The sequence below is a fragment of the Primulina huaijiensis genome, chromosome 3 (genome assembly GCF_012295235.1).
Source record: "Primulina huaijiensis isolate GDHJ02 chromosome 3, ASM1229523v2, whole genome shotgun sequence".
Lineage (NCBI taxonomy): Eukaryota > Viridiplantae > Streptophyta > Magnoliopsida > Lamiales > Gesneriaceae > Primulina > Primulina huaijiensis.
This window is the reverse complement of record NC_133308.1, coordinates 14,482,215-14,493,420: the sequence shown is the minus strand read 5'-3', so window position 1 is coordinate 14,493,420 and position 11,206 is coordinate 14,482,215. Positions and strand designations below refer to the sequence as shown.

Here is an 11,206-nt window from a genome sequence, read left to right as displayed (position 1 = left end):
TTGAGATTATATAAATGGTTATTGTTTATGGTGTTATTTATTGACATGAGATTAGAATGGTTATGGTTATGTGTATTGGAATAGTTGTTGGAGTTATGTTATATAATTGTGATTGGGAATGGTAATGAATTAGTAAAATAGAAAGTTGATCTTGAGCCAAATAGGAAATGGAAGTGCAGAAACGGTATGAAAAATGTGGCAGTAGTTGTGGTTTTTAGTCTACTGTTTTGTATATTAATCCAATTGATGTGAGGCTACTTTCATTAGAAAGATAAGATATAAGGCTATAACTTTCATGTTTTGAGTTTTGTTCAAATCAGTAAGAAAGGCGAGCCAAAAGTGGCCCGAAATGTGTTGTGTGCTTCGTTGTTCTTGCACTGACACATGTTGGGAGAATAGGCATAACTTTTTACTCAGACCTCCAAATGACCTGAAACTAGTGGGAGATTCAAGAAAACACATAGGGTTACAACTTTTATGTTGACCACTTTTGCTAATTCGGAAGAAAAAGTGCAGTTTTGGCCCTTGGACAGAGGGTACACGGACCTGTACACGGACCCCTAAACGGGGTCCGGGTCCTGCCAAGAAAAATAAGTGATTTCCAGTGTGTACACGGACCTATACACGGAGGGGGGCACGGGGTCCATGTCTATGGCATAGAAAACACGATTTTGGTGTAATTGAAGGCTTTTAAACGTGATTCTAAACCCTTCTACTCACTTCCTGCTCTACCATCGTTTCTTGCCTTCTCCTTTCAAGGTTTTCTCTCCTTCATTTTCCTACTTCAAGTGCCAAGCTCATAGTTGATTTCTTAGCTTCTTCCACTAAGATTTCAAGCTACAAGGTAAGATTTCTATTCTTCGAGTTGGAAGGGTTTGAAGTGATGAAGGTTTAAGTTGAATTGTTGATTCCTTGGATTAATGACAATTATTTATGGATATTATTGTGATTATTGTTGTAGGAATCATTCAAAGAACATCATAGCAACCAAAGTGATTGTGGGTTGTAAGTAGAAGCTTCCTTTCAAGTGCTCACATGATATATATGTATATACGTCATGTTTGTTGATGTCTAGCTCCTTCCATTATTAGATTATTGATGTATGTATTGTTATTTGTTCATTGTGCCAAGAATACCATTGAATTCATTGATAAGGAGCTAGTACTTTATTGTTGCCTACCAAGTATTTGTTAAAATTTCCAAATGAAGTTCCCTATGATTAAAGCCAAGGAATGATAGTAATTCATGCATGTCATTGGCCAATCACATGATTATGAAGTATCTCTCACAGTTTTGAAATTTATATCAAAGAGATACTTGCCGCAGGTCACAGCACTGTCATTTCCTTCCTTTAATTCATGACATGATATCCTTTAAATTGATTTGAGACTTATGATTCATTCTTCATTGTCATTGCCAAAAACGCCATTGCCATAGCCATGTTTTAAGCCAAAGCTATATGTTTGTAATTGCTACGTACAGCTTTCTATTTACAGAGTTTATTCTCATTCCAGTTAATGTCATGTGATGCAGGTGATAAAAAGGACTGAAATGGATTGTTCGAGGCGGGAGAAGTCATATAAAATGCCATGGGAAAGACTTTTTGGTTATGTCACTTTAAATTGTGGTGGAGTGAACATATGTAAAGCTTTAAAATATCATGTATTTTGGTAATGAATGATGGGAAAATTTTGTATTGCCTTTTGATTATGTATAGATAATATGTTGTGACTAGTAATGTTGCTAGATTTAAAAAAAAATGGTTATAATGTAAATTCTATTTAGTACTTTTCCTTTTAAATGAAATGCTTTCGCGTACGTTATTTTTATTAAATGTTATTGTCATGGGAGTGGGTTGTTTCAATTGGTATCAGAGCGAAAGTTCTTGGACCGTTTATGACTTCTTCTACCTAGGACAATCCGGTATGTTTTCGATCCTGCATCTATTGATTTTAACATTGAGCGTTGATCCTATTCCATTGTTATTGATGTATTTTTCTTCTTATCTATGTTAAAGTGAGCTTATGTGTAGGAAATGCCTCCTAAACGAAAGGTTACTGAAGGGGATGATAGGACCCCTACCACTGATAGGACTACCAATGTTGTAGATGAATTCAGTAAATTAATACAAGAACAGGCGAAAGTTCATGGTGAACAAATTCAACAGTTGTTGAGCCTGCATACCTCAACCCAGGGTCATGGTCAAGGAAGGGGACAGAGTAGAGTGGAAAGCACCGAAGGTAGTTCTTATGACGTATTTAGGCGAATGAACCCTCCCGAATTTGTTGGCAGTCCTGATCCACTGGTAGCTCTTGAGTGGGTCAAGTCACTGGAGGCCATCTTTGATTACCTGAAGTTCAATGATAGAGACAAGGTGAGCTGTGCAGTCTTTATGTTGGTCAAAGCAGCACGTATTTGGTGGGAAGCCACCAAAGTTACAGTTACTGTTCGTGAATTAAAGTGGGATGAATTCAAGGAGCTATTCTATGTCAAATATTTTTCACGAGAGGTTAGAGCTAAGAAAGTGAAAGAATTTCTCGAGTTGCGACAAGCTGCCATGACTGTCAATGAATATACTCTCAAATTTGAAGAAGGATGTGTCTTCGTTCCTTTTATTGCCGAGAATGATAAAGATAAAGGAGAGCACTTTCTTCGCGGTTTGAGACCCGAGATTCGAAGAGATGTTCACATGGCTAAAGTGGTGGCATACCAAGACATTGTTGAGAGAGCACTATTAGCCGAACTTGATGAACAAGAGATTGAGAAGGAACGGCAGTTGAGAAGGCAAGCTTTTCAAGCTAGAGGGCAAGGGACAAGCGCTAATACTCGAGGTGGTTACAAAGGGAAAGGTAAGATGGAGCAACACAATAAACCTTTTGTGCCTACTTCGGGTACGGAGCGACCGTTATGTCCCAAGTGTGGCAAGCCACACAAAGGCGAGTGTTTGGTTGGGAGTGGCCGATGTTATAGATGCAAAGAAATGGGGCATACAGCACAGAAATGTCCTCTCTCCTCTGACAAAGGAAAAGTTCAAGGCAGAATCTTAACGATGACAAAAGAAGGAGCCAATCCTGATTCTTCAGTCATATCAGGTAATATTCTAATATCTGGCAAGGAAGCACTTACATTGATTGATACCGGAGCAACTCATTCTTTTATGTCTGAAGTATTTATGCTCTCCTTATCTTGCGAGCCTACTTTTATGCCTTTACAATTCACTATTATGTTGCCCTCTGGTGATGAGATTAGTCCTACTAGTATTCTTACGGCATGTCCGGTACATATGGGTACGAGATTGTTATATGCTGATTTTATTGTGATTCCGATGGTTGCATTTGATGTTATATTGGGTATGGACTGGTTATCTGCTTATCATGCATTAATTGATTGTGTGGGAAAGACCGTGAAATTTGTAATTGATGATCATGAGAATAATGCAATTGTTGGTCTAGGTTCATCGATAAGTACTCCCATTATTTCTTGCTTGCAAGCTATTAAATTGTTGAATAAGGGATGTACTAGTTTTCTGGCCTTAGTATCAGATGTAAATAGGGACAGTAATGTGCCATTACAGAATATTGAAGTGTTTCAGGAATATCCTGACGTATTTGCTGATGATGTGCCTGGTTTACCCCCTGATCGAGAGGTAGAGTTTGTTATTGAATTAAGTCCAGGTACAGCCCCAATTTCTAAAGCTCCGTACAGAATGGCTCCAACTGAAATGAAAGAATTGAAGAATCAACTTCAGGAGCTATTAGATAAAGGTTTTATCCGTCCTAGTTCCTCGCCATGGGGAGCTCCGGTTTTGTTCGTGAAAAAGAAAGATGGATCGTTAAGATTATGCATTGATTATCGCGAACTCAACAAGGTAACTATTAAAAATAAATATCCTTTGCCTCGAATTGATGATCTTTTTGATCAATTGCAAGGGGCCACTGTGTTTTCAAAAATCGATCTTCGATCCGGATATCATCAATTAAAGGTAAAAACGGAGGACATACCAAAGACTACTTTTAGAACGAGGTATGGCCATTATGTATTTTATGTGATGTCGTTTGGATTAACGAATGCTCCTTCAGTATTTATGGATTTGATGAATCGTGTCTTTAAGCCGTATTTGGATGCTTTTGTGATTGTGTTTATTGACGACATTTTGATATATTCAAAGACACGACAACTTCATAGGGAGCATTTGAAGATCGTGTTACAGACATTGAGGGAAAAACAATTATATGCGAAATTAAAGAAATGTGAATTTTGGTTAGAGTAAGTGGTGTTTTTGGGCCATATCGTGTCAAAAGAAGGAATAGCAGTCGATCCATCCAAGATTGAAGCTATCAATCAATGGTCCATTCCAAAGACAGTTTCCGAGGTATGGAGTTTTCTTGGTTTGGCAGGGTATTATAGACGATTCATAGCGGATTTCTCGAAAATAGCCTTGCCATTGACGAGCTTAACACGAAAAGCTATCAAGTTTGAATGGACCATAGAATGCCAACAAGCATTCCAAACTTTGAAAGATAAGTTAACTTCTGCCCCTGTGTTAGTACTTCCTTGTGGTACTCAGGATTTTGTTGTGTATACAGATGCTTCAAGGCAGGGGTTAGGTGCTGTGTTGATGCAACATGGGAAAGTGATCTCTTATGCTTCTCGTCAGCTAAAAGAATACGAGAAGAATTATCCCACGCATGATTTGGAGTTGGCGGCTGTAGTTTTCGCCTTAAAGATTTGGCGGCATTATTTATATGGTGAGAAGTGTGAAATTTTTACCGATCACAAAAGTTTGAGTTATTTGTTTTCACAGAAAGAATTAAATATGAGGCAGCGGAGGTGGTTGGAACTAGTGAAAGACTATGATTGCACCATTAGCTATCATCCTGGAAAAGCTAATGTGGTTGCTGATGCTTTAAGCCGTAAATCCAGTTATTTAGTGGGTTCCATGATTCAGAAACCGTTGTTACTTGATCTGCAAAGGAACGAAATAACTCTGGTATCTCCAGGTACAGTAAACCAATTATCTGCATTAGTTCTTCACTCTACTTTGATTGATCTAATTTTAAAGGAACAACAACTGGATCTTCAGTTATTAGAGTTGAAGAATAAAAGTGATTTGACAGGAGTTTCTGAGTTTGGTTTGAATAGTACTGGGTTGTTGACCTTTCGAGGCAGAATTTGTGTTCCTGTAGGGGATGATATTCGTAAAGGTGTTCTTATTGAAGCTCATTCAGCTCCTTATTCAGTTCATCCTGGCAGTACCAAAATGTATCAAGATCTTCGACGTCTTTATTGGTGGTCAGGTATGAAGAAAGATATCATGTTATTTATTTCTGAATGTCTAACCTGTCAGCAGGTTAAGATTGAGCATCAAAGACCTGCTGGGACCTTGCTATCTCTCCCGATACCTCAATGGAAGTGGGAGCACATTACCATGGATTTCGTAACAGGACTTCCAAGAACACCAAAGGGTTACAACTCCATTTGGGTAATTGTCGACAGGTTAACCAAATCGGCCCATTTTCTTCCGGTCAAGACGACGTTTACAATGAACCAATATGCTGAAGTCGATGTAGCTGAAATTGTAAGACTCCATGGAATCCCTGTGTCAATCGTATCTGATCGTGACCCGAGATTTACTTATGAATTCTGGAAGAGCTTGCACAGAGCTTTGGGTACCAAATTGGCTTTTAGCACAGCATATCATCCTCAGAGTGACGGGCAGTCAGAAAGGGTGATTCAAATTCTTGAAGATATGTTACGAGCTTGCACAATTGATTTCTCAAGAAGTTGAGATTCCAAATTGCCTCTTGTTGAATTCACGTATAATAACAGCTACCAGTCTTCAATTGGAATGGCACCCTACGAGGCTTTATATGGAAGAAAGTGCCGATCTCCTTTGTATTGGGAAGAAGTAGGCGAAAGAAAGATGTTGGGCCCAGAATTGGTTCAACAAACAGCGGATATTGTGGCATTGATCCAAGAGCGAATGAAGACCGCTCAGTCTCGACAGAAGAGTTATGCCGATGCTCGTCGACGGCCTTTGACATTCGAGGTAGGTGATCATGTTTTTATTAAAATAGCCCCTTTTAAGGGAGTGATGCGGTTTGGCAAGAAAAGTAAGTTAAATCCTCGATACATTTGGCCATTTGAAATTCTCGACAAGATTGGGGACCGAGCCTATCGTCTTGCATTGCCACCAGACTTGGATCGAATGCACAATGTCTTTCATGAGTCTATGCTACGCAAATATCTTCCCAATCCATCTCATGTCCTTCGACATGAATCCTTAGACATGTTACCTAACCTAAGCTACGAAGAAATGCTAGTTCAAATTCTTGATCGCAAAGTTAAAGTGCTAAGGAACAAGGAAATTTGACTTGTAAAAGTTCTATGGCGTAATCAAGTGATCGAGGATGCTACATGGGAACCGGAAGAGGAAATGAAACATCGTTATCCAAATTTATTCGACGGTAAGTAAATTTCGGGGACGAAATTTTTATAAGGAGGGGAGATTGTAATATCCCAACCTTTATCATGTTAATCTCTATGGTTTAGTATTTTCATGATCATGTTTTATGATTTAATGGTTGAGATTATATAAATGGTTATTGTTTATGGTGTTGTTTATTGACATGAGATTAGAATGGTTATGGTTATGTGTATTGGAATAGTTGTTGGAGTTATGTTATATAATTGTGATTGGGAATGGTAATGAATTAGTAAAATAGAAAGTTGATCTTGAGCCAAATAGGAAATGGAAGTGCAGAAACGGTATGAAAAATGTGGCAGTAGTTGTGGTTTTTAGTCTACTGTTTTGTATATTAATCTAATTGATGTGAGGCTACTTTCATTAGAAAGATAAGATATAAGGCTATAACTTTCATGTTTTGAGTTTTGTTCAAATCAGTAAGGAAGGCGAGCCAAAAGTGGCCCGAAATGTGTCGTGTGCTTCGTTGTTCTTGCACTGACACATGTTGGGAGAATGGGCATAACTTTTTACTCAGACCTTCAAATGACCTGAAACTAGTGGGAGATTCAAGAAAACACATAGGGTTACAACTTTTATGTTGACCACTTTTGCTAATTCGGAAGAAAAAGTGCAGTTTTGGCCCTTGGACAGAGGGTACACGGACCTGTACACGGACCCCTAAACGGGGTCCGGGTCCTGCCAAGAAAAATAAGTGATTTCCAGTGTGTACACGGACCTATACACGGAGGGGGGCACGGGGTCCATGTCTATGGCATAGAAAACACGTTTTTGGTGTAATTGAAGGCTTTTAAACGTGATTCTAAACCCTTCTACTCACTTCCTGCTCTACCATCGTTTCTTGCCTTCTCCTTTCAAGGTTTTCTCTCCTTCATTTTCCTACTTCAAGTGCCAAGCTCATAGTTGATTTCTTAGCTTCTTCCACTAAGATTTCAAGCTACAAGGTAAGATTTCTATTCTTCGAGTTGGAAGGGTTTGAAGTGATGAAGGTTTAAGTTGAATTGTTGATTCCTTGGATTAATGACAATTATTTATGGATATTATTGTGATTATTGTTGTAGGAATCATTCAAAGAACATCATAGCAACCAAAGTGATTGTGGGTTGTAAGTAGAAGCTTCCTTTCAAGTGCTCACATGATATATATGTATATACGTCATGTTTGTTGATGTCTAGCTCCTTCCATTATTAGATTATTGATGTATGTATTGTTATTTGTTCATTGTGCCAAGAATACCATTGAATTCATTGATAAGGAGCTAGTACTTTATTGTTGCCTACCAAGTATTTGTTAAAATTTCCAAATGAAGTTCCCTATGATTAAAGCCAAGGAATGATAGTAATTCATGCATGTCATTGGCCAATCACATGATTATGAAGTATCTCTCACAGTTTTGAAATTTATATCAAAGAGATACTTGCCACAGGTCACAGCACTGTCATTTCCTTCCTTTAATTCATGACATGATATCCTTTAAATTGATTTGAGACTTATGATTCATTCTTCATTGTCATTGCCAAAAACGCCATTGCCATAGCCATGTTTTAAGACAAAGCTATATGTATGTAATTGCTACGTACAGCTTTCTATTTACAGAGTTTATTCTCATTCCAATTAATGTCATGTGATGCAGGTGATAAAAAGGACTGAAATGGATTGTTCGAGGCGGGAGAAGTCATATAAAATGCCATGGGAAAGACTTTTTGGTTATGTCACTTTAAATTGTGGTGGAGTGAACATATGTAAAGCTTTAAAATATCATGTATTTTGGTAATGAATTATGGGAAAATTTTGTATTGCCTTTTGATTATGTATAGATAATATGTTGTGACTAGTATTGTTGCTAGATTTAAAAAAAAATGGTTATAATGTAAATGCTATTTAGTACTTTACCTTTTAAATGAAATGCTTCCGCGTACGTTATTTTTATTAAATGTTATTGTCATGGGAGTGGGTTGTTTCATTTTTCCTGATGACATCTATGGTATGCCACCCGAGCGGGAGGTGGAGTTTTCTATCGAGCTTATGCCAGGTACAGTACCGATATCAAAAGCACCGTACCGATTAGCACCGACAGAGATGGCAGAACTAAAAATGCAGATCCAGGAACTTCTTGACAAGGAGTTCATTCGCCCGAGTTTTTCGCCATGGGACGCGCCAGTCTTGTTTGTGAAGAAGAAGGATGGTTCGATGAGGCACTATATTGATTATCGGGAGTTTAACAGGGTTACAGTGAAGAACAAGTTCCCACTTCAGTGGATTGAAGATTTATTTGATCAGTTACAGGGAGCTTCAGTATTCTCAAAGATCGATCGGCTATCCGGTTATTACCAGTTGAGGGTGAAAGAAGCCGATGTTCTCATGACTGCTTTCAGGACTCGTTACGGCCGCTTCGAGTTTCTTGTGATGTCGTTCGGTTTGACGAATGCGCCAGCGATCTTCATGGATCTCATGAATCGCGTATTTCAGCCGTATCTTGACCAGTTCGTGATAGTATTCATAGATGACATTCTCGTCTATTAAAAAAATCACGAAGAGCATAGCAGACATCTGACCGCAGGTTTGCAGACCATACAGAAACATAAGTTATTCGCAAAGTTCAGTAAATGCAAATTCTGGTTAGAGAAGATTGCGTTCTTAGGCCACATCGTTTCTAGCAGCGTTATTGAAGTAGACCCAGCGAAAGTTGCAGCAGTCAGAGATTGGGTTGTACCGCAGAATGCATCAGAGATCCGTAGTTTCCTTGGACTAACAGGATATTACCGGAAGTTTATTCAGGGATTCTCTTCTATCGCAGTTCCACTCACGTCGTTGACAAAGAAGAATGTTAAATTTGTGTGGAGCGAAAAGTGTCAAAAGAGCTTCGATACTTTGAAGAAAGCTCTTATCTCAGCACCAGTTTTGGCCATGCCGTCAGGGCCCGGCGAGTTTGTTTTGTATACCGATGCTTCGAAGCTCGGTTTAGGCGCAGTGTTGATGCAGCATGGGAAGGTGATAGTGTATGCTTCTCGACAGTTGATTACCGGGAGTTTAACAGGGTTACAGTGAAGAACAAGTTCCCACTTCAGTGGATTGAAGATTTATTTGATCAGTTACAGGGAGCTTCAGTATTCTCAAAGATCGATCTGCTATCCGGTTATTACCAGTTGAGGGTGAAAGAAGCCGATGTTCTCATGACTGCTTTCAGGACTCGTTACGATCGTTTCGAGTTTCTTGTGATGTCGTTCGGTTTGACGAATGCGCCAGCGATCTTCATAGATCTCATGAATCGCGTATTTCAGCCGTATCTTGACCATATCGTGATAGTATTCATAGACGACATTCTCGTCTACTCAAAAAATCACGAAGAGCACAGCAGACATCTGACCGCAGTTTTGCAGACCCTATAGAAACATAAGTTATTCGCAAAGTTGAGTAAATGCGAATTCTGGTTAGAGAAGATGGCGTTCTTAGACCACATCGTTTCTAGCAGCGTTATTGAAGTAGACCCAGCAAAAGTTTCAGCAGTCAGAGATTGGGTTGTGCCGCAGAATGCATCAGAGATCTGTAATGCCTGAGATTTTATTACGGTAATTTGAGAATAATTATCGATACATTGATGTGATGATAGTCAGATCAAGTTGAGAGCTGATTTAAAAGGCATCAAATTGAAAATGGAATAGCAATGCATATACAAGAATGTCGGGTAGTGTTTTACGCGCACATGCGCGAGAAGAGGCGCGCACATGCGCGAGGGGCTTATCGCGAGGACAGAGGACCTCGCACATATGCACAAGATTGGGCGCGCATATGCGCGAGGAGACGATTTGGTTGACGCCGAGACCAGTAGGTCTCGCGCATATGCGCCGGTGTTGGTCGCGCATATGAGCGAGACGTGCTGCACCAAGAGCGAGCCACCCGTACTTTGACATGCAATAGATATATATATATAGAAAAACGGCTTCATTCCTTCCCTCAGACCAGCCAAAGGCGAAATAGTGGTAAAGAAAATCCTTACGCCTTTTTTTTAGAAATTTGAAGTTTACGGAAAATCCGTCCGTCCGATTTTGAATCCGACTTCGGTATTGTGTTCCTATCGACGTCTGCTACAACTGGACGTAAGTTTTACTACGTTTTGATATGATTTGAAAGTATGCTATTGTCAGAATTGAATAGGATTCATATATGATGTTATTGACATGTTAGACATCGTAGAATCGAAGTCAGATTAAGAAAAAGATTGATTACAGATTTGTTATGATTTTTCAGATTATATTGATTGGTATTGGACATATTTGGATTATGGTTGGATTACAGATTGTTTTGGATATTTGCTATAGATTGTAACCGTTATCTGTTGATATGGTATTTACGGGGATATTGAGATTGTGCCGTTATGTCGATGATTTGAATTAAATTCAGAATAATCAGATTCAGTGTTGAATTGAGAATGGAATATTGATATTATGATTCTCGATATACCGTTTCAGATTTACAAAGACAGTCTTGAGTTCAGAACTGATATTGCTTCAGACCGAGACGACAAACGGAAGGTATAAGTCAATGTGGTACTGGGAGATCGACACAAGTAGGATATACTTGTGTTTCCCTAAATCACATACTATTTGTTATTATTTGCATTGATTTGATTTGATATGCTTGTTCTATTGATGTATAGAGAGCATGTGTTTAGACGAGTGATCTTGTGACAGAAGTACCTGATAGTGGCGGGATCGCCACGGG

The 11,206-nt window shown here is 39.0% G+C and overlaps 1 protein-coding gene across 1 annotated transcript; it reads left to right on the top strand.

Moving 5' to 3' along the window:
• Positions 1–2,035: 2,035 nt before the first annotated feature.
• Positions 2,036–4,254, top strand: LOC140972506 (uncharacterized). The gene is made up of 2 exons (XM_073434923.1): positions 2,036–3,646; positions 4,186–4,254. The coding sequence occupies exons 1-2, from the start codon at positions 2,036–2,038 to the stop codon at positions 4,252–4,254; spliced, it is 1,680 nt and encodes a 559-aa protein (XP_073291024.1).
• The last annotated feature ends 6,952 nt before the right edge of the window (positions 4,255–11,206 follow it).